Source organism: Danio rerio, chromosome 22, assembly GCF_049306965.1.
Source record: "Danio rerio strain Tuebingen ecotype United States chromosome 22, GRCz12tu, whole genome shotgun sequence".
Classification (NCBI taxonomy): Eukaryota; Metazoa; Chordata; class Actinopteri; order Cypriniformes; family Danionidae; genus Danio; species Danio rerio.
The window spans coordinates 32822204-32845369 of record NC_133197.1 but is presented as its reverse complement, the minus strand read 5'-3'; the positions used below and the strand labels follow the sequence as shown (position 1 = coordinate 32845369).

The 23166-nt window shown below is 34.7% G+C and overlaps 1 protein-coding gene across 2 annotated transcripts; it reads left to right on the top strand.

The window, feature by feature from the left end:
- Positions 1 to 1647: 1647 nt before the first annotated feature.
- On the top strand, positions 1648 to 20562 carry ssuh2.1 (ssu-2 homolog, tandem duplicate 1). Of its 2 annotated transcripts, XM_005161830.6 has the most exons (12): positions 1648 to 1736; positions 9273 to 9368; positions 10075 to 10144; positions 10467 to 10596; positions 10709 to 10769; positions 13460 to 13584; positions 15354 to 15416; positions 15496 to 15575; positions 15664 to 15756; positions 15883 to 15988; positions 18033 to 18140; positions 18393 to 20562. In XM_005161830.6, the coding sequence occupies exons 1-12, from the start codon at positions 1712 to 1714 to the stop codon at positions 18525 to 18527; spliced, it is 1092 nt and encodes a 363-aa protein (XP_005161887.1). In that variant the 5' UTR covers positions 1648 to 1711; the 3' UTR covers positions 18528 to 20562. The 2 variants fall into 2 exon arrangements, 1 of the variants encoding a protein (XP_005161887.1); XR_012397857.1 differs by lacking the exon at positions 13460 to 13584.
- Positions 20563 to 23166: the final 2604 nt, after the last annotated feature.

The following is a 23166-nucleotide window of genomic DNA, read 5'->3' as shown; positions in this document are numbered from 1 at the left end:
GGGGTAAGAAAATTTCCCAGAAAACATCAGCCACAACAGCTGCATAGCTGCACCCGGAAGGAGATCCACAAATTTGTATTTTGTTTGTCATTATTACGAATTTTTACAACAAACAATACTATGTTTTAATGCATTAATTAATGCATAACCGCGTTTGTTTTACCGTTGTGCTCAGAAAAAAAAGCCAAAATAAAAACCGTTAAATTTCTCTATTTATAATCCATAATATTAACTTTTGTATAGCAGTCCCACAACATTCTGACAGTCGGTGACACTCGAATACCCTGCCAGAAAAGTAGTGGCTGGGAATGCAAAATTAGAATTAGGGTTGGGCTTTAGTCAGTCAGTCGACAGCGGCCTCTGGTGGATTTATGCAAGAACAACAGGCGCGAATGGCACTCGCGAGAGAAATTTGAGATTTAAAAAAAGCATACACAGCGGCCTCTTGTGGATTCACGATAGCAAAAACTGCAAAAAAGTGCTTGGAGCTCTCCAGAATTGGATATAGGAGTATGTTTTCAGAACGAGCCTGGGTTGGTCAGTTTTCAAAGCAAAACACGCACACACACAAACGTTGGTATTGATGCTTTATGTGGATTCCCTTTAGGCATAATGTATTATAAACTGTAAACACCACTCATTACAATGTATGGCTTACCTTACCCCTAAACCCACCAATCACAGGTGAGCTCTGGCCAATTTTCTATGTCAAAAGATCAAACGAAATATGATTTTTAAGCACTTTAAATTACAAGGTCGCAATGTCCTCATAAACAACCTCAACATTATAGTACCTAGTTCATACCCATTTCATTATACACATTTTTGTCCTTGTAAACCACCCAAACCATCACACACTGACACAAACATTTATTTGTATCATAACCAGACACCATATTAATGGACCACAATAAACTTTATTTTATTCATTTATTTTATTTGTTTAGTTAACAGTGATAGTGTACTTTAATATAACATTCCTGTAGATGTACCAGAATTAGCCATATATATATATATATATATATATATATATATATATATATATATATATATATATATATATATTCATTATTAATCATATAACAATTATTTTAAATATAGGCCTATATAAAGAGTTCATTTGCAAAAAGTATAAATGATTGTTGTTTTTTTTATGTTTTTTTTTTTTTTTTTGCAATTGTAGGCCTACTCTTCAATACACAAAATGTATTAGATGTAAAACCCTTATTTTTGCAACTTAAGAGACTTTAAAGTAGAAATTCTATTAGGCTACACTAGGCTTACATGAGTTACCTTATTATATATTAGTTAGCCTACTTTACATTACTTTTATAATTTCATTTTTATGCGCATCCTTACACTTTCATTTTTGTTCATCTAGTTTCCTATTATTTCTATGCAAGCAAACAGTGACTTTATCTGTTAGCCAAATGTCGCATTTTGTGTTTTGTGTCATACAGTACGTAAAGTTATTTGTTTTTAACGAGATAAATTTAAGTTTCTCCTTTTGAGTAAACTGTGCCTTTAAGAATTCTGTATTGTAAGTATCAGGCGCGCTTCAATAAACCAGATTTGCAGAACATGTTTGTGGGCGTGTCTTGTATTATTATTGCCGTCCAGTTGAGAGTAACTGAGGTAAATCTCTCTGTAGTGGGGAGCAGCTGAACTCACAAACACTGTCAAACAGAGTTCACCAGCGGTTTTCTGCGTTATGGACGACAAAGACGAAGATATAGGTGGGTACTATATTTCACATTACAGCTAACTTGTCTTTTGCTACAAGGTTAACTGGCGTGTATGCTACATTGTTATTACTGCTTTAGCATACGTCAAACTTGTTTACAAAAATGTATATGAAAGGTTACTGCAATTTAAAGGCTGTGGTGAATACTGTCATGTTTTGAACCACACCACAGTGTCTAATAAATGTATTAACGTTATATTGTATATATATAATATTCACAACTTTTTGTTAATAAATTCTCCAGCATATTTATATTATAACTATAGAGAACTACTCTTATATTACAATTATCTATTATTATAGCAACTCAAAGGTTTCCACAACAAATTAATTTAGGTATTTTACTGTAGTTTGATTGAACTATAATATATACTATAGTACATTCATGTGGGTTACTTTGTGCAAGAATTTGAAGAAATAGTTTTTGCCACAAAAGTGTTTATTCTTCTTACTAAGTTTTTAACTCATTCTAAAGATTTTAAAGTATTCTGTGAAAACATTTCTATCAATATTAAGCCATTTTGAGGTTTCTGTTTTTCTTTATTTGTGCAAAATCTAATAATCTATTAGCTTTGAGATTAATAAGAAAGCATTTGATGCACTTAAAGAGTAGGAAGGAAATCTGTTTTTTAGCATAAAAGCATCCACATGTATGTGATTATTTTGCTTATTTTACTAGTGACCAAATCTAAATCTGGTTGGCATAACCCGGTAACACTTTATTTTGATGGTCCATTGGAGTATTAGTAGACTGTCTGCTTAATATCTGTTGATACTGACATTTAACAGTCCTTTAACAGACTTTTTACTGACTATAAGAAGCCTTGCAAGTACATGTCAAATTACTCTAACCCCAACCTTAACCCCAACCTAACAGTCTACTTATAATATAATGATAATTAGTTGGCTTAAATTCAACAAACGTACCATCAAAATAAAGTGTGACCCATTGTCCTAATCAGTTATATTTTATTAATTATTTAAAAAATAAAAAAAATAACTAAATATATGGGTTACATAGTGGCTCAGTGGTTAGCACTGTCGCCTCACAAAAGAAGGTCGCTGGTTCGAACCTCGGCTGTGTCAATTGACATATGTATGTATATATATATATATATATATATATATATATATATATATATATATATATATATATATATATATATATATATATATATATATATATAATTTTAGAAACTAGATTTTTAATTACAGTCACAGCTAATGAAACTCCAACAAAAAAACTCTAGAAACAGTGAAGAAATGTTACCAAATGTTTATGGAATAAATTAATATTAACATTTTACTATAATCCAGTGGAAACACACACATTTGGTATATGTAGTGCAAAATGACTTGTTTTTTTTAATTTTTTTGTTAAATAAAAACAAAAGGCCACAGTTCAAATATAAAAGTGCATTTCTTTCAATAATATTTTTTTTATTATTTAAATAAATAAAAAGCTACGTTTCATTTGAAATTTTTGTAAAGTCACTATTATACTAACTGTTAGTGAACAGTTACACTTAAGTGGTCTTTAACAACAAGTACAGATTTTCTGGAGTTTTTATTATTTTGCTTCTCACTTTATTCTAATAATAAATGGCATTTTTTCAGTAATTCCATTAAAACACTGAGGCCAGGACTTGTTTTCTGATAACTGCTGTATAATACTGCCTTTGTTATCTAGACGTTAACTTCTTTCTGAACTTCACTTATAACACCAAAGTACTTTCATGTAGCAAGAGCAAAAAAATGCAGCCTGCGGACAAATTAACAGCCTGGAACTTAAATGTTATCTTAAAAGCGAGTGTATCCTGTTCACTAAATAGAGCGCATGTCTGTCAGTTTAAGCCCAATTAATCACACTGCAGATTCTTAAAGGCACCGCGACCAATTCAATTCATTTAGACCGAAGCGATTGTTTACGTGTTTTACTCTTGTTATCAGTGTAATTTATTTCTGTGCTGCTATTATTAGGCACCAGACTGTGTTATAAAGACGTGTTCTCAGGGGTCTGAGGGTGTTTTCCTGTTCGCAAGTCTGCAAATTCTACGTTTGGCATTTGGGGAAAGATATTGTGATGTACTGTGCTTCGTTTCTTAGCACATTTAATTTGCATCAACCCACTGGCTAATGCATTATTTCTATAACACAGAAGTTTATTTTATGCTTGTCTTGTTCATCATTGTAATTTTCAATAGGCATACTGAATGAGTTTGGAGTCCTAAAATAAAATCACCTTAAGTAAAAAGTTAATTATTTGGTATCAGAAGTGGCTTATATGAAAGGCAAAGGCCTCTAGATTATGGTTATTTTACCAAAATAAAATATGATAATGATTTTTAATGATTTATTTAGTACAGCAAGGTCTGACTTTGCTTAGACAAAAGTCTTGTCAGTTAACAGAAATAATGTACATTATAGAATGTTAAGTAATGGTGCAGTTGATGTAATATTGTGTATGACTCCTATGAGCTTAGGGGACTGCATCCATACATCTCTGCTATGGCTTTAATAAGTTTATCAAGGATTCATCTTCAATGCCTCCTCCTTCATCTTACCCCAGACATGCTCAATAATGTTCATATCTGGTCACTGGGCTGGCCAATTCTGGAGCATTTTGACCTTCTTTGCTTTCAGGAACTTTAATGTGGAGGCTAAAGTATAAGAAGGAGCGCTATCCTGCTGAAAATTTCCCCTCTCCTGTGGTTTGTAATGTAATGGGCAGCGCAAATGTCTTGATACCTCAGGCTGTAACTCTGCAGATCTCTCGCACACCCCCATACTGAATGGAACCCCAAATCATGTTTTTTCCTTCACCGAGCTTGAATGATTTCAGTAAGAATCTTGGGTCCTTGTGGGTTCCAATAGCTCTTCTGCAGTATTTGTGATGATTGGGATGAAGTTCAACAGATGATTCAGCCGAAAAAATCTACTTTCTGGTACATTTCCGAATGATCAACTGGAAGTCAAGTTATTATTTGTTGCTCTTACGACTATGATCGATGATTGAAGACTTTTGTCATGTAGTGTATATATTTGTTTTTGAATAAACCTGTAAATCAAACATGATCTTGATCAAAACTACAAAATTTACATCTTTCCAACAGGAAAAACCACCAACAACTAATGCATGATAATATGGTGGCATTGCTTTGCAATCAAAAAATGTCATTATAATGGAAGTCAGTGGGCCAAAAATGGCCCCTTACATAACAAAAGTGCAGTACATTTGCCCACAGTGTATTGTTTGAGTTTTTTTTTTTTTTTTAATTTCAAAGCATTTACCCAAAATAAGATTTGTCACCAAAATCATTCCCTTCACTGAAACAGAAAGTTGTGGCCAAATTAAGCCTCAGCAGTACCCCATAGTGGATCAAATCAGTAAATTAAGGTTTTGGGTTCAAAATGACCACTTCAAAACTGGGTGTTTTACAGAAAAGCTAATGTTAAGTTACAACATCAGCCGACAACCCAGGCTCATTCTGAAAACGTACCCCTATATACATTTCTGGAGAGCGCCAAATACGTCCCAGGAGGTATGTTTTTTTTTAGCTAATCTACCAGAGGCCGCCATGTGTGCTTTTTTAAATCTTAAATTTCTCTCGCGAGTGCCATTCGTGCCTGCTCTTCACGTGTAAATCCACCAGAGGCTGCTGTCAACTGACTGACTGATCCACTGACCAGCCCTACTCCGTTCCTAAACCCAACCGATAGTGTTTTCAAAAGCAATCCATAAAGAAAAAAAGCTCTCGTGGCAGCCTGATTTTTACAACGTTTTCAGATTTGATTACATTCTCACCCTGTTATTTCTTCAATTAACTTCAATTCATCTTTATTTCTATAGCGCTTTTACAATGTAGACTGTGTCGAAGCAACTTCACATAGAAGATTATAGTAAATTGAAACATTTCAGCTTAAATCAGTTCTTTGTAGTTTAATATTCACTGTTGAGAGTCCAAACATTGAAGAGCAAATCCATTGATGCGCAACTCTACAAGTCCCGAACTATTCAAGCCAGTGGCGACAGCGGTGAGAAAAAAACTTCACCAATTGAAAGTGAAGGATAAAAAACACTGAACATCAGCGAGGACTCGTCTGTTCCTGGAGTCTCACAGGTCTCAGACGCATGATCTCTACTCCTCCATGACCACCACAGCAGCTGCTCATGATACAGCTTGGTCCGGGATTGTGGAAACCTTGGGATCATCTCTTCACAGGTCTTAAACCTCATCAGTGTCACTGCATAATCTCTGGGGGCCTCGGGATGAGTATCCCCAGGTGGAAAAACCAGGTATCAACTTGTTTATTTTATTTTTTTGACTTTTGTTTTTGTCTTACTCGCTTTCTGGAACCGTTTTTCACCGAACCCCATCATCGCTGTCAACTCCGAACCATGTCACAAGTTTGCAATGTATGCGGCGAGCCACTTGACAAACTGGTAAACAGCGAAAAAGCCGCTCACACTGAGGGAAGCGCGAAAAGGCACAACGAAATGCAGCCATACGTACATGGCTACTTAATTCGCAATCTCCAGAAATATATATAGAGCTACGTTTTACAGAATAAGCTTACTTTAGCTATTGAGTTATCAAATATAAGAGAGTGAGCTCTTCACAGCTACGGAGAAACCAAATACTTTGTGTTTTTATTTAAAATCTAAGGTAAATTATCCATTGTAGCACTCATAGCACTCCTAAAAGTCATGCAAAATGGTTTTCAAGCTAAAAACATTGTTTTAACATTTTTTTAGGTTATATTATTAATATATATATAAGCATGGAAATTTAAAAAAAGTACAAATCTCTGTATTTGGACTAAGATGGGCACCCTGTATGTCCTCTTTAAAATATGCTGCATTGCTAGGCAACAGAATATAAACACATTTTTTAGCAATCAGTATTTGGCAGCGGTTCATTTAATTATTAGGGTGCTTTCCCTCAGTGCTTTGAGTTAAATATACTACACACAAACAGCTTGTTACGTACATGAACAATGCCGCTAACAAGTGGTTATTAATATCAGCTGGAGCGAGTTTCCTACAGCAGAGATCATACTTCAGATTTAGCATGAAGAATGGGCAAAATGAGGCCTGTGTGCCAGACAAACAATGCCCTCAAAATATAGCAGTGAATGATGGGAGGAGCAGCTTGTCTGTGATAAAATTCAAGTGCAAGTTATCTAACGCACATTTATCAAAATGGATAACCTCCCAAAACCAAGACCCACCTCTCCTTTCCTCCCCACCACACCACATGAAAACCTCAAAACATTATGCAATTCCGAGTGTGCCTCACACAGGTGAGTGGGCTTGACAAGCCACCTGTAGAAAACACACTCTTTAATCTCTCACAATTTGACCGACAGTTGTCTTACAATCAATCTAAATCTCTTCAAAAACCTCCCCCCTCTTTACTCTAGCACTTAAAGGTCCCATGAAGTACTTCACAATGTGCCTTTTTTATTTGATATTTGACGTAGTGGCAATCAAAACATAATAAGAGGGTGGGACATAGTGTAGCTCCTGCCCTTCTTAAAAAACAGCCAGTGAGAGTGGTTGAGGATAAGTACATCAAGTGTCTTGAAGGGGGTGGGACATGTCAGATACTAGAGAGCATTTAATGTCTCTATTTGATGAGAAAGTATGAAGTAGTATGGGGTGACGTGAATAAAACCATTGATCCATTTTGGTGGAAGTGACAAACTAAAGCTTTAAATGTTTATATCGGTTTTATATCTTGTAAACGAGTATTTTGTTGCTGTTTTGTTGCACACAAGCTTATAGATTTCCTAAACACTAACAGTACTGGTACTAACAACTGATAAAACTTTATTTTAATTTCACGGGACCTTTAACAATTCTCTGAGCACTAACAGTTGCATTTTATAATAAGGATTTCTTGTGTGTATTGACTCTTCTTGTTGAATCACTAATGCCTCCTTAATTGTTATTTGTCAATTTGGACAAAAGATCTGCTAAATGATTAAATCTAATAGCACTATGATAAAAATGTAAGACATGCTGTTGCATTATAGTGATTTACAATGCAAATTCAAAAAGTGTTTAATTTTAGGTTCTAATTTTTATACAGGGAACTGGTCTAAAAAGATCATCAGTTATCTATTAACAATTACAAGCCTTTGTGAGTAACAAGTAGGGCTGCACGATACTGGAAAAATATGCGATATTGTCATTTGAATACTGCCATAACGATATTTCTTACAATATGGCATTTCCCTAGAATTATGTTATGCTTTTTTTTAGCTATGTTAAGTCATTTATTTATTCAATGATATCAAAGATAACAGGTCTAATTAAATAATTAACTCAATTTAAATCTAATTAATTCTAATTCAGACTCAAAACGGTATCAATGTGCAAACATTTAGTCTTTAAAACACTGTGTGAGTGATAACCTCAACAAATGGTAATAATAAACGTTTACAAAGCGATTGTAATATTTTCGAAAATGATGATATATATATATATATATATATATATATATATATATATATATATATATATATATTCATGCCTAATATCCATGCCTAATATATAATATCCGATGTCCAGAAAGTGATTCATTTTTTTTTAAATGTTAAAATGTTGGTGACTATTGTGTACACCATCATTTCATATGACATTAACTTTGAATAAAAAGTGGCCATAGGCGCCATCTGAATAGTCAAATTTAGATAAACAACCAATGCATAAAATGCATATCTGTGATGTGTATATTTTATTTACTATTATCATACTAACAATAGTTTAGTGATATACAGTAGAAGTTACAATTATAAGTCCTCCTGTGATTTAATTTTTTAATTTTTATGTTTTCAAATATATCCCAAACATTGATTAACCAGGCAGGGATGTTTCACAGCATTTTTTTTCTTCTGGAGAAAGTTTTATTTTGGCTAGCATAAAATGTAAAATATATTTTAAAAACATTTTAAGGTCAATATTATAGGTCATCCTTAAGCATGTTTTTTTTTTTCCGATTGTCCACAGAACAAACCATCTTTATACAATGACTTTCCTAATTAACTTAGTTAAGCTTTTAAATGTCACTTTAAGCTGATTACTAGTATCTTGATACATTTCTAGCAAAATATTATGTACTGTCATCATGGCAAAGACAAAATAAATCAGTTATTAGAAATAAGTTATTAAAACTATTATCTTTAGAAATGTGTTGAAAATCCGTTAAAAAAAATATAAAGGGGGTCTTATAATTACGACTTGAACTGAATATTTTGTAGCACTAATAACAAGTATTTTCTGTTTACTTACTCATTTTACATTTTTGGAAGATCTATTCTTAACAGTATTTTGAAAGTGTTTCTGGATTACTGATAATGTTCTAGGATCAACATGGATAAACTATTTGAAAAAATTTGGATGCCCATTTTAAGGCGGTGGCTTTAGGATAGTATTTTTGTTCCTAGGATTAACAGAGGATGTTGATAGAGGAAGATGCTGGTCTTGGATATGGGTCATAAATGTCATGATGTGTTTCTGCAGACACTCTTGACCCCAGTCTTCCCGAGGAGGGTCCGACTGCTCCACCTCCTGGATGGCTAGACACGGTTTCAGGCTATGAGGAAAACACAGGCGGAGGTAAAAGATCAAATACACTCAAAACTCAAAACAAAGATGAAAATGATACCAATAAACATTTATATAATGCCGTTAAGAGTAATAATTTATGGTGCTATTATTAGAATACACATATAATTGTATATTTGACCATTTATAATTTAATAATGCATCATATTTTTTTAAAGAAACAAATTATGTTGTATTATTGAAAATGCTTTAATGCAATATTATACATTAAATAAGTTTAATATTGCTATTTTTATTACAAGTTATAATGCTCTGTAATAAACACAAAGGGATTATTACTAAGATACTGTTATGTATTCTTTTACAGTATAGAAATAATATATATAACATCTCACAAGTAGCGATATGGCTGTATATCATCACTGATGGGAGGCGTGCATTGGCCTCAAAAGTACATTTTATTGTCTAACAACAGTAATATTTGTCAAACTGGAGAGTCTCTCTGCTTGTTGCTGGCTGTATGTGGGCGGAGTAATACACAGAGGTGAAGGGTGAAGAGGCCTTTGTGTGATGTTACTGGCAAAAAAATTCACGGCTATCAGCCAATCAGATTCAAGAACCAAACAGAACTGTTGTATAAATATATATAATATACATATATACTTCAAGGCACTATTGCAACAATATTTTATTTCTATTAATAGTATTATGCTGCTTTACATAATAAGGATTGTTATGTTTGTGGGCTTGTTTGTAGACTGTCCTCCTCCACCAGACTTTGTACCTAAACCCGAAAATGACAAGAATGCCTCAGTTCCAAATGTCATGTAAGTACATTATATCTTTTTTTTTTTTTTTAAATAAACAAAAATCTATTTATACACAATTTTATTCATGTAGACAGAAAGTTACACTGTAAAAAGTGATAATCTGAAACTGTTACTTCCTGGTTTAACTGATATAACATGTTGAACATGCATGGTTGTATTTTGTGATATTAAACACTATTTTTCACTTGAATACCATTTTTATTTAGTGTACAAATACAATATATTCAACATTGGCTTAGGAACAAATGTTATTATTTGCATACTGAACAGGGAATTTGAGTATTTGTTTGAGTATAGATTAATTTATTTTTTCCATCAGGGTGCCCAGTGTCTCAGAGGATACTGCGAGAGATGCTCTTCTCCAGTTCGTTGGTAAAAAATGGACGTACAGCAGCAAGCCTGCCAAAAATCTGATCTTCAAAGAGCTGAAGCCTTTTACGGTTTACCGTGTAAATCTCTCCACAGTATCATCCAACTTTAACCTGGGCAGATTTATAAATAACATATTAAAGCACTTATACTGAGAACAATCTAAGCAATTTCTCTTGTAACATTTTTCAGTACCGATTGGAAACATTTACCGAGTCCAGATCGAGTGCGTGGGAATCAGAGCCACACACAGGTATCAGAAGACACCAGTATACATTTATATTTTGACAGAAATGTTCAACCCAGGCTCACTTTGAAAATGTATCACTATCTGGAGAGCGCCAAATAAGTCCCAGGTGGTATGTTTTTTTTGTAGTTTTTGTTTTTTACAAATCTGCCAGGGGCCGCTGTGTACACGTTCTCAGATCTCAAATTTCTCCCACGAGTACTATTTGTGGCATTCTCCTGTAAATCCACCAGAGGCCGGTGTTGACTGACTGAGTGATCGACTGACCTAGCTAAAACCCAACCGATAGTGTTTTACGCGTTACGCGCCATGGTGCTTTTGCTTATTACATGGCGACTTTGTAAGTGGAAAAACTGAACGATTCAATAGAGGGACAACAGTTGCAGAGCATCTGCAGCGCGAGAATGAGAGATAAGGCCTTCTCATTATCTACTTTCACTTTCGCTCTCATGGATAGGGAAACCTTGTACGCACAGACATCAATTAGCCTATAAATAATTCATTTAGTTTGTTAAGCTCAAACATTTGATTCAAAACTGTTTGTAAATTGAGTTCTAATTTCCAGCAAACAAATAAGTGAACAACAATAACAAAGTGTGGTCAAAACACTGAGTTACATCCTAATACACATGCTGTGCCCCATATGGAGGTGAGCAAATCTAAGCTTGTTATATAATATATAATATATATGCATATAATAAATAATACTGCTAATAATAATAACATTATACAAAAGCAAATTGTCACGAATAAACTGAAAAAGCTTCCGAGATGAAGAAGGCATGAAAGTATGGTTTTTAAGTTTATGTAGGCTAGAAAATAATGTTTTGTAATATTTTAATCCTTTGTATTTTTATCCTATATATATATATATATATATATATATATATATATATATATATATATATATATATATATATATATATATATATCCTTATTTTATCCTATATACAGGGCTTAACATTAACACCTGCCAACCCGCCAAATGCGGGTAGATTTCAGCTTTGGCAGGTTAGACTGTCACTCCACTAGCCACTTTGGCTGGTTGAAAATATTTTTTAAATTGTAGTTTTCTTAAAAGCAGGGTTCGACAATATAAGGATGACCCAATATGCGTGCAAATATGATCTTAGACTTGAGAAGTAGAATAATTGTGATCACGCGAGCAGAAGAAAGCAAGTGAATACCGAATGAGAGGATGCGCTAACAGCTGATGTGATGTGCGTCTTCCTAAAAACGTGCGCACTCTCGTTTTCTTTTCGTGAGGCAACCGTGTCTCGAACAGGGTCTGGAAACGCAACTATGATCGGTTCTCTTTCAAATAGACTAGACAAAAAGTGATGAACATGCACTCACGGTCCTGCTGCTTTCAAGCGCTTAAAATGTGTCTTTTTGTAAGCAGCACTGGTTGCTTTCACTTTAAACAGATTATTAATTGGCCTAAAATTAACCGTGTGCATGTGATCATCCTTTCATTATCAAACACGGTATGTTTTTTCACCTTCTTTCATTTGCTTAAACTTTTATTTTCTTTTATTTTGTTAAAATGGTTTAATGATCTTTTTTTACGACATTACTTTAATGGGAGATTAACTCTCGATTTATATGCTGTTGACTGGAGATCCGAGAGATCTTTAGCCACGACAGATTACTGTGCATATTTTTGATACGTGACAACTACTATTTTTAAATAGTCAATTGCTTTTCTTTCTTTTTTAAGAAATGTTTTATTAAATAAAAAGTATAGTATACAGCTATATTTTGATTGTTTTGACATTTAAAATTTGTGGCTAAGAAATTATTATTGTTTCATGTGGTTATAGAGATAAATTTGGTAAATCCTTATCTTTGAGCTCTGAAAAGTCATGTAAAATAAAAACTAATTGCAATATAACACTATGAAACCACAACCCATTTGCTCATGCTCATTAAACAAGCTCATACTCAACAAACAAAAAAGTGAAATGAATGAGGAGGCATGGAGACAATGTAATTTTGACATGCAAGTAATTTTAGCATGTCAAAGTCAAATTTATGCATATAAAATATATTTTCCCAACAACAAAATTATGGCTAGTGAAAATGCAGAGTGGCTAGTAACATTGGAAAACTACTAGCCACAGTAGCCGGTGATTATAAAGGTTAATGTCAAGCCCTGCCTATATATATCCTCAATTTTTTAAATTATTTTTCATATGTAAAAATATTTGTGTATTGCTCTACATCTTGTGTGTATTAAGCAATGTGTAAGCGAGGCGCACAACTAACGCGCTCTGCGCTGGACTTTAGACAGGCTTTGTTCTGGTCTATAGAACAGACTATTATAGTTTCTCAAAATAGCAACGCACCAGCAATGCGCCTCAAAACGCCTCCTTTTTTAGACTAGAACGCATATGGGCACACATTTGTTATTTAAAAGTGTGGCGCAAAACTTCAAAACAACTCTTGCGCCAAGTTGAAACTAGCAAACAACAATTGCGTCGCGTCTTGCGCTACATTGTGCCGGGTGTATGATAGGGCTCTTTGTGTCACAATTTGCAGGGGTATGAAAAATTTCAGCCTTGACTGTTGATGTTTGCTAAAGTAACACCTTGATATATGGTTTGTGAGCCTAATCCGATTTGTACAAACAGATACATAACTTTAAAACATTCCAAAGCTTAATTAATAAAACAAAACCTCTTCATCCGTCTCAGGTCAGAATGTGGACGGGCCTCAGAATGGAGTGAGTCCATTACCATGGCACATCCAGGTCTCTTACCCACCCAAATTCACTGACTCCATTCAGAAAGTCAGAGTCCCACACTCTTCATTCATAAAGGTATCTAAATTTACATACATTACTTACTAATTAAAACCAGCTCAAAATTAAGCATATCAGAGCTAGTGCTCTTAAAGTTGCACAAAGCCAATTTTGCCAAACAATGTTGAATTTTGACTAGTGTTATCACGATACTGAAATTCAGTACCAATCTATACTGGAATTTTTAAAAAGTCCATTTTAAGGAGAGGGTGCTCGCTGCACAGCCATTTGAGGAGAGCTGAGCTCCAGCGAGGGGAAGCATGAGCTGTTGCTCCTCCTCCTGTAAGCTGTTTTAATGCGTACACCAACCCCACCCCTAACCCTACCCCCAGTGACATCACTCGTAGAAGAAGTGCAAAAAAGGTGGAGCTCAAGCTTAAGCTCCCCCTCGCTGGAGCTCAGCTCTCCTCAAATGGCTCTGCAGCGAGCACCACTTGATTTTAAGCGGTGTTGAGCACATTCTAAAACACCTCTGATTTGCTATTGTGTTCACATGCTCAAAAGAAATTACTGTGATTGGCCATGAAGGTCTTCAACTCACCACTGTTGAGTGTAACCACAGATACTGGGACACTGGAGGATTTTAAAGCCACGATTCATCAGCAGATCACTCGTATATCTGCTTATAGACATACCAGTTGATCGACGTGACTTTAAAATGCTCCAGTGTCCCTGTATCTGTTGTTACACTCAGTAAACAGTGGTGAGTTCAGTGAACTGATGACCTTCACAGCCAATCACAGTCATTTCTGTTGAGCGAATCAGCGATGTTTAAGAACGTGCTCAACAGTGCTCAAATGTTAGTGGGAAATTGACCTTTTTAAAACTTCAGTATCGATTGGTACCGAATTCCAGTATCGTGACCCTAATTTTGAAAGCATAGGAAAATAATAGATTCAAATAGATTAACTATCTATTTACTGTCATGCCTCTTACTGCTGATTGGTTGCTTGTGTTTTTGAGATTTTATCTAAAAATCGTTTTAAAATATTCCTTAGTAGACCAAACACCATTAGTCAGACTTTTATTTAACCCAGGCTCATTGTGGAAACGTAGTCCCGCGGACATTTCTGGAGACCGTGGAATACGTCCTGGCGGGTACGTACGGCTGCAGTTTTTGTTTTTTGCGAATCCGCGAGAGGCCACTGTTGTGTGCTTTTTCGCACCTCAGACGCCTCTCTCGAGTGCGGTTCGCGCCCGTGCTGTTCTTGCGTAAACCCACCGGAGGCCGCTGTCCGACTGACCGGATGATTGACTGCGCGGCCGGCCAATCGGCCGACCCACCCTCCCCCTTCCCTGAACCCAACCAATTTTACCGATCAACCTGCCCGCCCGCTCGCTTCCCTAAACCCAAGGAACAGTTTACAAAAGCCGTCCAAAAAAATTTAAAGCCCCGATTTATTATTTTTTTTCTATCGCGTTTTCAGATTTTACTGCGTTCTCACCCTGTCACGAAACTCGTTCACTTAATTTTTAAGATTTTGTTTTTGTCTTACCTGATTGCTGGAACCGCCCTTTCCCCGGACTCGAAACCGGTTGCCGTGGTCGACTCCTCTCTGCATCTCAAACCTGCCGACGTACACGGTGGACAAACGGGTTGCCGCGGGGAAGCCCGCTTTCGCTTGAAAAAAATAAACACAGCCGTACGTACACCCCCCCCCCCCGGGACGTATTGCGCTGTCTCCAGAAACGTCCGCGGGACTACGTTTTCACAATGAGCTTGGGTTGCTTTTATTTTAATTTTTCGATGCCTGTCACAAAATTGCATTATTGCATTGTCATTGCAGCCCTGCTACTGTTGTCATGGTAATGGCAAAGTGAGATGTACACACTGCCGCGGACGAGGAATGGTAAGCAAGTTTATTTATCAAATTATTTCTGACAGCATTTTATTCTACTGACTGAGAAAAATCTCCAAAACCAATTCAGACCCGCTGTATGTTCTGTCACGGATCTGGTCACGGTCGCAACCGAAGGTGCACAAACTGCCACGGGCGGGGTAGAAAAAGGTGATTTGAAGGATTAATTCAATCTCGAATGTGTTTTACGTCTTTGTGTAACATAATAAAAAATAAGAAAAAACATTTGATTTTTCAGGTGTTTGTCTTGTCATGGAAAGGGTTGCAAAGACTGCCTCACGTGTAATGGACAAAAAAAGCTTATGCATTTCATACAGCTCACTGTTACCTGGTAAATGTGCAAATAAAATGTCTTTTCTTGTCTGTGGTAGACACAATAGTTTCAATTCTTGTTTTGGTTTTTGCCTGTTAAGTTTTTCTTGTGGTTATCTTTGAGTAACATTACAATGTTTCACAGGAAGAATCAGGTGTTTGAGTTTATACCTGACCGAGTGCCTGAATTTCCACTGAAGAAGTTTGAGAAGGTTTCTGGAGAAGCTTTCTTTGTTGACGAAAACCTCCTGGTATAAAATGATTCAGTCATTCTTTTATATTTCAGAGTCAGATATTTTATTAACCCTCATGTTCGCAGTTCTCCAAAGCCTCAAATACTACTCTGTGATAATTAGCCATGCTTTAACTACAAGTTCTACTAATAAAAACTTTTATTAGACAAAATCTTTGTAGTAGTGGAACGGTAACCCCAAATAATGGTTTTGCTGCATTACTCGTCGTTTGAATGGTATTTGTTGTAAAGTGGGTTTATACAAATTGTAAGCTAATTAATGCACAAAAAAAAAAAAAGATTACACTCTTATTGTAATAAATATTTTATAACTTAGCATAAAGACGATCTTTATCATCATTAACGGCAATTTTCAATGTATATTTTTTTTCATTTTCTAAGGTGAAACTGTCTTACTTCATGTCACTGTGACAGTAAAAAAACAACGCTTCAAAAACAATGTCTCTGTTAATGTTGTAATGCTAATTTCCATGGCCAGTGCAGGAATTGCAACACAAATACTCATAATAGCGATCTCCTGTTTCCATTCATTCATTGAATATGTCAAAAGTATGTAATGAATAGATTTTTAGATTAAATAAATGTAAATTCAGAAATTATGGTTATTTTGGGCAGGGGAACCTTCAGGATTATATTCCATACGCAAATTTCCAGCATTGCCCTGCCCTATCATCCCTTATTCTTTTCTCAAGAAACACTGATGCTTGCTGTAAAAGGCTACATTATTTAAAGGCATTTGTTATGACATTGATAGGATGAAACTAATTTCTCCTTTTTAAATATTAAGAAATGTTCTTTTTCCTTGCATTTTCCTGCCAGGGTTGCTTAAACACCTGAACTTGCTGTGAATGAGATGGACAAAATAAAAGCACACCAGCAACAAGGAAAAATCTGATGTTTAAGATATAATCTTTAAGATAAAAAATATGCAAATATATGACAGAGGTTTGGGATACAACAACTACAGTCAACCATTACTTAAATCCGTACTTTCCGCTTAACCCAACAAATCATCCACTCGCACAGCTGAGTAGTGGACTGGTTTAAACTAAAATATAATTTGTATATATTCCTGTAAAAAAACATCTTTTTGAAACCAATTTTGTTTTTGTATAATTTGTATATTAGTTTATATATATATATATATATATATATATATATATATATATATATATATATATATATATATATATATATATATAATTTTTTTATTTAATCAAGTTATTTGAATAAGAAGGACAGGTGTTTACAAAGATTTCCCAGCAGCACTGAACGTGTTCCAAGATTACCTTAAACAAAAAAAATTTGGTTGGAAGGGTGAGAAAACTCAGAAATTCATGAGAACGGAGAAGTCTGCATATTTGTGTCAGTCTGTCAGGTAAAACTTTTAAAACACATTGAATGTTAGCAGTTCCATGCGAGGAGACTGCGCAGATGGATCTAAATTGTCCGATGAAAGAGACATGGGCTGGGCCTGGAGTTCCCCCGGCTCAGGTGTTAAATGCCTTTTGGCAAATGTCTCAATTAAGTTTAGGTGTTTTAGAAAGCGTTTACTCATTTTGAACCTAGTTTTAAACAACAGCCATCAAAATTGTAATTTTCAATGTGCAGAAAAAATGCCAGCAAAATTAAAGCCAATAGATTTATTTACCCATCTCCCACCATCCAAGTACATACACACTTTAAAACATACAAACGCACACCTTTATTTATTCATTCTTTCTTGTTTTGTCAATATATCGTAGTGTATGATGTTTAATAGTCAATTTAAATTATGTCAAAATAAAAAAAAATCAATAGAAAAGCAGCATTAATTCGCAACCTTTCATGGTTGGTATGCGTACAGCCGTACGGCTGCAGGCGCCTCCGATTATGGGAACATGATGGTTAAACATTTCAAAAGTCACAACATAAAATGTCCCAGTGCAGTTAATATGAGTTCTTCTTTCATTTGATGACTCCGAAATATGTATCTTAAATGTGTCTCCTGTATCAGTGTGCACAGAAATGTATATATTTTAAGGCATAATGCATGTTTGCAGGTTTATCCGATACAGGGATTTCCTGACCATGACATTTGTGATGCCTCAAAAGGAGCAATTCAGAATCACCTGCTGAAATATTCTGCCGTGAGCCGCATCCTGCAGCAGGTGAGCAGAAACTGTGGCAAAAACAAGTCAAAGTAACTTAAATATATGAAATTATATGTGGCTCACAAAGAAGATTAAGAATGCAATACCACACTTAACCACTAGGTGAAGCAAATGTCATGAACAATTAAAAAGTGGCGTATTGAAGCCTATTTGAAAGAGTTTGACCTTCATCTTTTATTTTGTTTGTTAAAATAGTAGGTTTTTAGATTGTGCTATTATCACAACTAATACAGTCTACTTTTCTTACAGCGACAAATCATTGAGCTGGTTCCTCTCACTCATGTGTACTACGCTTACAGTGGAAAAGACTACGATTACTTTGTTTTCGGCCGAGAAAACAAGGTTCACACTACCAAATACCCTTCTTCCTGCAGCATTTTATAATAGCTGTATTTATTTTGTGTATTAATCAAAATTATTTTGCATTTATTCATACAATTTGTTTTTTTAAATTTGTAAATTACACAATATACACAGTTTATATTGTAATATATTGTGTTACTTGTTAAATATCTAAATGCTTAGTGGCCTTATTTTAATTCTCTCATATGAGTGTGTTGTAACTGAATTCTTTATTATCATAATTTAATGCGATAATGAAAATGTATATTTATTAATGAAGAAACATGCACATTTCATTCTTATATTTACACTCTTGAACCACACTACTTGGGGTTACATTAGGACTCAAAACAGAGTATTGAAGAATATTTTTAAGTATAGCAAAAAAATAAATAAAAGTCCTGATTAATGAATTGAGAAAAAAAGTACTTTTTTATTATGATATCAATGCTGGTATTGTTTATCAGTTTATATACAAACAGGGCAATAATGACGTACTGAGAAGGAGATCAGACTTACAGTTGAAGTCACAATTATTAGTCCCCCAGTTTATTTTTTCCCCCAATTTCTGTTTAACGGAGAGAAGATTTCTTCAACACATTTCTAAACATAATAGTTTTAATAACTCATTTTTAAAATCTGATTTATTTTATCTTTGTCATGATGACAGTACGTAATATTTGACTAGATATTTTTCAAGACACTTTTATAAAGCTTAAAGTGACATTTAAAGGCTTAACTATAGGTTAATTAGGGAAACTAGGAAGGGTTAGTGTAATTAGGCAAGTAATTGTATTATGATGGTTTGTTCTGTAGATTTTCGGAAAAAAAGATAGCTTAAAGGGGCTAACAATTTTGCCTAAAATGGTTTTTAAAAATTAATAACTGCTTTTATTCTTGCTGAAATAAAACAAATAAGACTTTTCCCATGCTTTCTCCTTGCCCTGTTAAACAAAAAAAAAATTAAACGAGGGTGGGGCGCTAATAATTCTCACTTTAAGTTCACATAAATGTAGTAATTGTGCCAATAAACTTTTTTTTTTTTTTTTTTGCTTTTTGAAAGTGTGAATTAAGCTAAGTGAGATATTACTGTCTGTGGTAGACACATTAGCCTCAGTTCCTGTTCTACTTCCTCTTTTGGTTTACACTTTAATCTTCATTTTGGTTTTCATGTGGTTATCTTTGTGTGAAAATCACGTTTCACAAGGAGAAATATGATATACTCTTCAACATTGATTATTCATTCATTCATTCATTTATTCGGCTTAGTCTCTATTTCAGAAGTCACCACAGTGGAATGAACCGCCAACTATTCCAGCATATGTTTTACACAGCAGATGCCCTTTCAGCTGCAACAGCTACACACTCTTCACACTCATTCGCACACACATTCATACACAACAGCCACCCAGAGGAAATCCACCCCAACACGAGAACATACTCCACACAGAAATGCTTCCTGGCCCAATTGGGACTTGAACCAACCCTCTCGCTGTGAGGTGACAGTGCTAACTACTAAGCCATCATGCCGCCCCAACATCAGTCATTTTAAGAAATGTTTTTGAGCAAATTATCATATTATAATGATTTCTACAGAGTACAGATAATCGAGAAAGCATGCAGGAAATGTAACTCGGGACTTTTTATATTTATTTCAAAGTGTTTTCAATGCTAAACAAAGCGAAAGCACAGAACAGACTCGCATTTAAGAGGGGCGGCCCCTGGTGGTATAACTAAATAAAGGGACTAAGGGTATACATAAAGAAACTAAGCCGAAGGAAAATGAATGAATGTAAAATTGTTGAATTAACTTGTAATGCACAGAGGCTGTCCATGGACTGTGTTATACTAGGGTATGACCAGCGGAGAACGCCAAAGTTACATTAAACTTCAGAATCGTTCGTTAAATGAGGCTAAAGAAGAATAACTGCACAAAAACATAAGGGTAAGATCTACAATTTTACATCAGTATGCATACAAGTTAAAGCAAAAGAATGTAGATAAGTTAAAGTCATTACAAACTGAAGTTGTTAAACAAATGTCAAAAATGTTTTAAATAAAAAAACAGAGTTGGTTTGATGAACTTGCCTTTGTGGATATACAATTTGCAAGATATATTTTACATTCATTCATTTTCTTGTCGGCTTAGTCCCTTTATTAATCAGGGGTCGCCACAGCGGAATGAACCGGCAACTCATCCAGCAATTTTTTCCATCCAGCCGCAATCCATCTCTGGGAAACATCCACACACACTCATACACTACGGACAATTTAGCCTACCCAATTCACCTGTACCGCATGTCTTTGGGGGAAACCGGAGCACCCGGAGGAAACCCACGCGAAGGCAGGGAGAACATGCAAACTCCACACAGAAACGCCAACTGAGCCGAGATTCGAACCAGCGATCCAGCAACCTTCTTGCTGTGAGGCGACAGCACTACCTACTGCACCACTGCCTCACCCGATACATTTTACAATTATACAATAATTGTTTTTAATCTGTTTGTCTGATTTATAGTGCCCCAATCGTGTCTTTCTTTGTGAATGAATCTGGCTGGATGATATTATTTATTATTACATTGCATTGGACTTTTAGGCAAGTAGGCTAATACAATTCCACATGTAACCAACAGATGGAAGCATTGCTTTACATGGTTGAAAGTTTACAAAGCTGTGCTTTTGAAGTGAGAATTTAGGAAAAAAGATATTGCATTAACTCACAATACTCTGAGTCTAGTAAGGAAATATAATTCGGGAGTTACTTTTTCTTTCTTTTTTTTTTAACTCTCAATAAATAGTGATAAATGTACAAAAAGGAAAAGATCTTAATTTCTATATGATGTGATATATTTTGTGGTTACTTAAAATATGATTTACAATTTGTACTTTGCAGAACATATTTAACAGAAAAAAAGCAACAAAACAATAAAAGTTTTAAGAAATAGTAAGATATAGACAACTAAAAATAGCAAATAAAGTTTGAACTGCAAAACGTAGTTTGCATTTTTTTTGCATTGATATTACATCTAATTCTTTATTTAAATTAATTATATATTTATATAAACTATTAATTTAATTATTTTTAATAATAACAATTTTATTCAGGCAAATAAAGGTACAACTTTTGGCCTTTTCAGTGGGACTTAAGTGGGAAATTAACGGCAGAATAGTAGCTACATTTGTGTATTGTTTTAAGTATAAGTATTCTCTCCTTACCATAATGCTCTATTTTGTATATTTTATGAGGTTTGTCTGATAACATGTAATGTCAATACTATTAACATTTTTAAAGTAAAACTATAGACAATTAACTTTTAACTTAAACAGTTGCCTTTGTAATTATTTATTGAACTATGGGCCAGCAATTAATAAATGAAATTGAATAGTCAAACCCGTTGCTGTCAACCCTGTTACAAAGTTTTATTCTTTCATCCATGTCAGATTTCAATAGATGTCATCTCAGTTACTCTGTGCGGTCCTGTAAATATTACATCAAACCAGTCACTATCACAATGTATCTATCTATAAATATTATCATCAGAACTTGGCACCTCTCTGTTTTTCTGATCCTCATTTGTACACTACTTTGCGCTTGAGATCATCTTCTTCTGAGTTGTTATTTGTTCCAAACTTTAAGATGAAGTAATTCCGTGGTACGGCTTTTACCTTTAGCACCAAAGGCATTAAACTCCCTACCTTTACACATTCACCAGGTGGACACTATTTCTAATTTTAAATCTCTGACAAAAAAAAAAAGAAAAGTTTTTTTAGTGTGTTTAGGATAACTTTTAATGATTTGCTGGTATAATATCCTGTCTATTGCTTTTCACTGCTTCTGTTTTTATGACGTGGGTGCTACAGTATGTAAGTTGCCCTTGGGTGCTTGAAAAATGCCTATAAATAAAAGGTAAATATATATATATATATATATATATATATATATATATATATATATATATATATATATATATATATATATATATATATATTCATTCATTTTCTTGTCGGCTTAGTCCCTTTATTAATCTGGGGCTGCCACAGCGGAATGAACCGCCAACTTATCCAGCAAGTTTTTAAGCAGCAGATGCCCTTCCAGCCACAACCCATCTATGGGAAACATCCACACACACACACACATACACACACACTCATACACTACAGACAATTTAGCCTACCCAATTCACCTATACTGCATGTCTTTGGACTGTGGGGGAAACCGGAGCACCGAGAGGAAACCCACGCGAAGGGAGGTAGAACATGCAAACTCCACACAGAAAAACCAACTGAGCCGAGGTTCGAACCAGGGGCTCAGCAACCTTCTTGCTGTAAGGCGACAGCACTACCTACTGCGCCACTGCGATTTTTAAATTCTTCTAAAACTGAGTTTTTTCTTCCTCTGTTAAACACAAAAGAAGATATTTTGAATAATTTTACAAACTGGTAACATTGATTTCTGTAGTATTTGTTTGTCCTACTATGGATGCTAATGGTCACACCTTTTTAGCTTTCATTAAAATATCTTTGTGTTCAACAAGTGAGAAACTCATAAAGGTTTATAACCACTTAAGGAAGAGTAAATTGTGAGTAAATTTACATTTTTGGGTGAACTATCCCTTTCAGAACTTAAAGGTTCTTCAGTAAATATAAATGTTTATTCTATAACATCAATGGAAAGCCGCCA

Coding starts and splice junctions, on each gene's coding strand:
- ssuh2.1 (XM_005161830.6), top strand. CDS start 1,712: ATGGACGACAAAGACGAAGATATAG. Junction 10,597..10,708: donor AGCCTTTTACGGTTTACCGT/GTAAATCTCTCC, acceptor AACATTTTTCAG/TACCGATTGGAAACATTTAC. Junction 15,989..18,032: donor TTGTTGACGAAAACCTCCTG/GTATAAAATGAT, acceptor GCATGTTTGCAG/GTTTATCCGATACAGGGATT.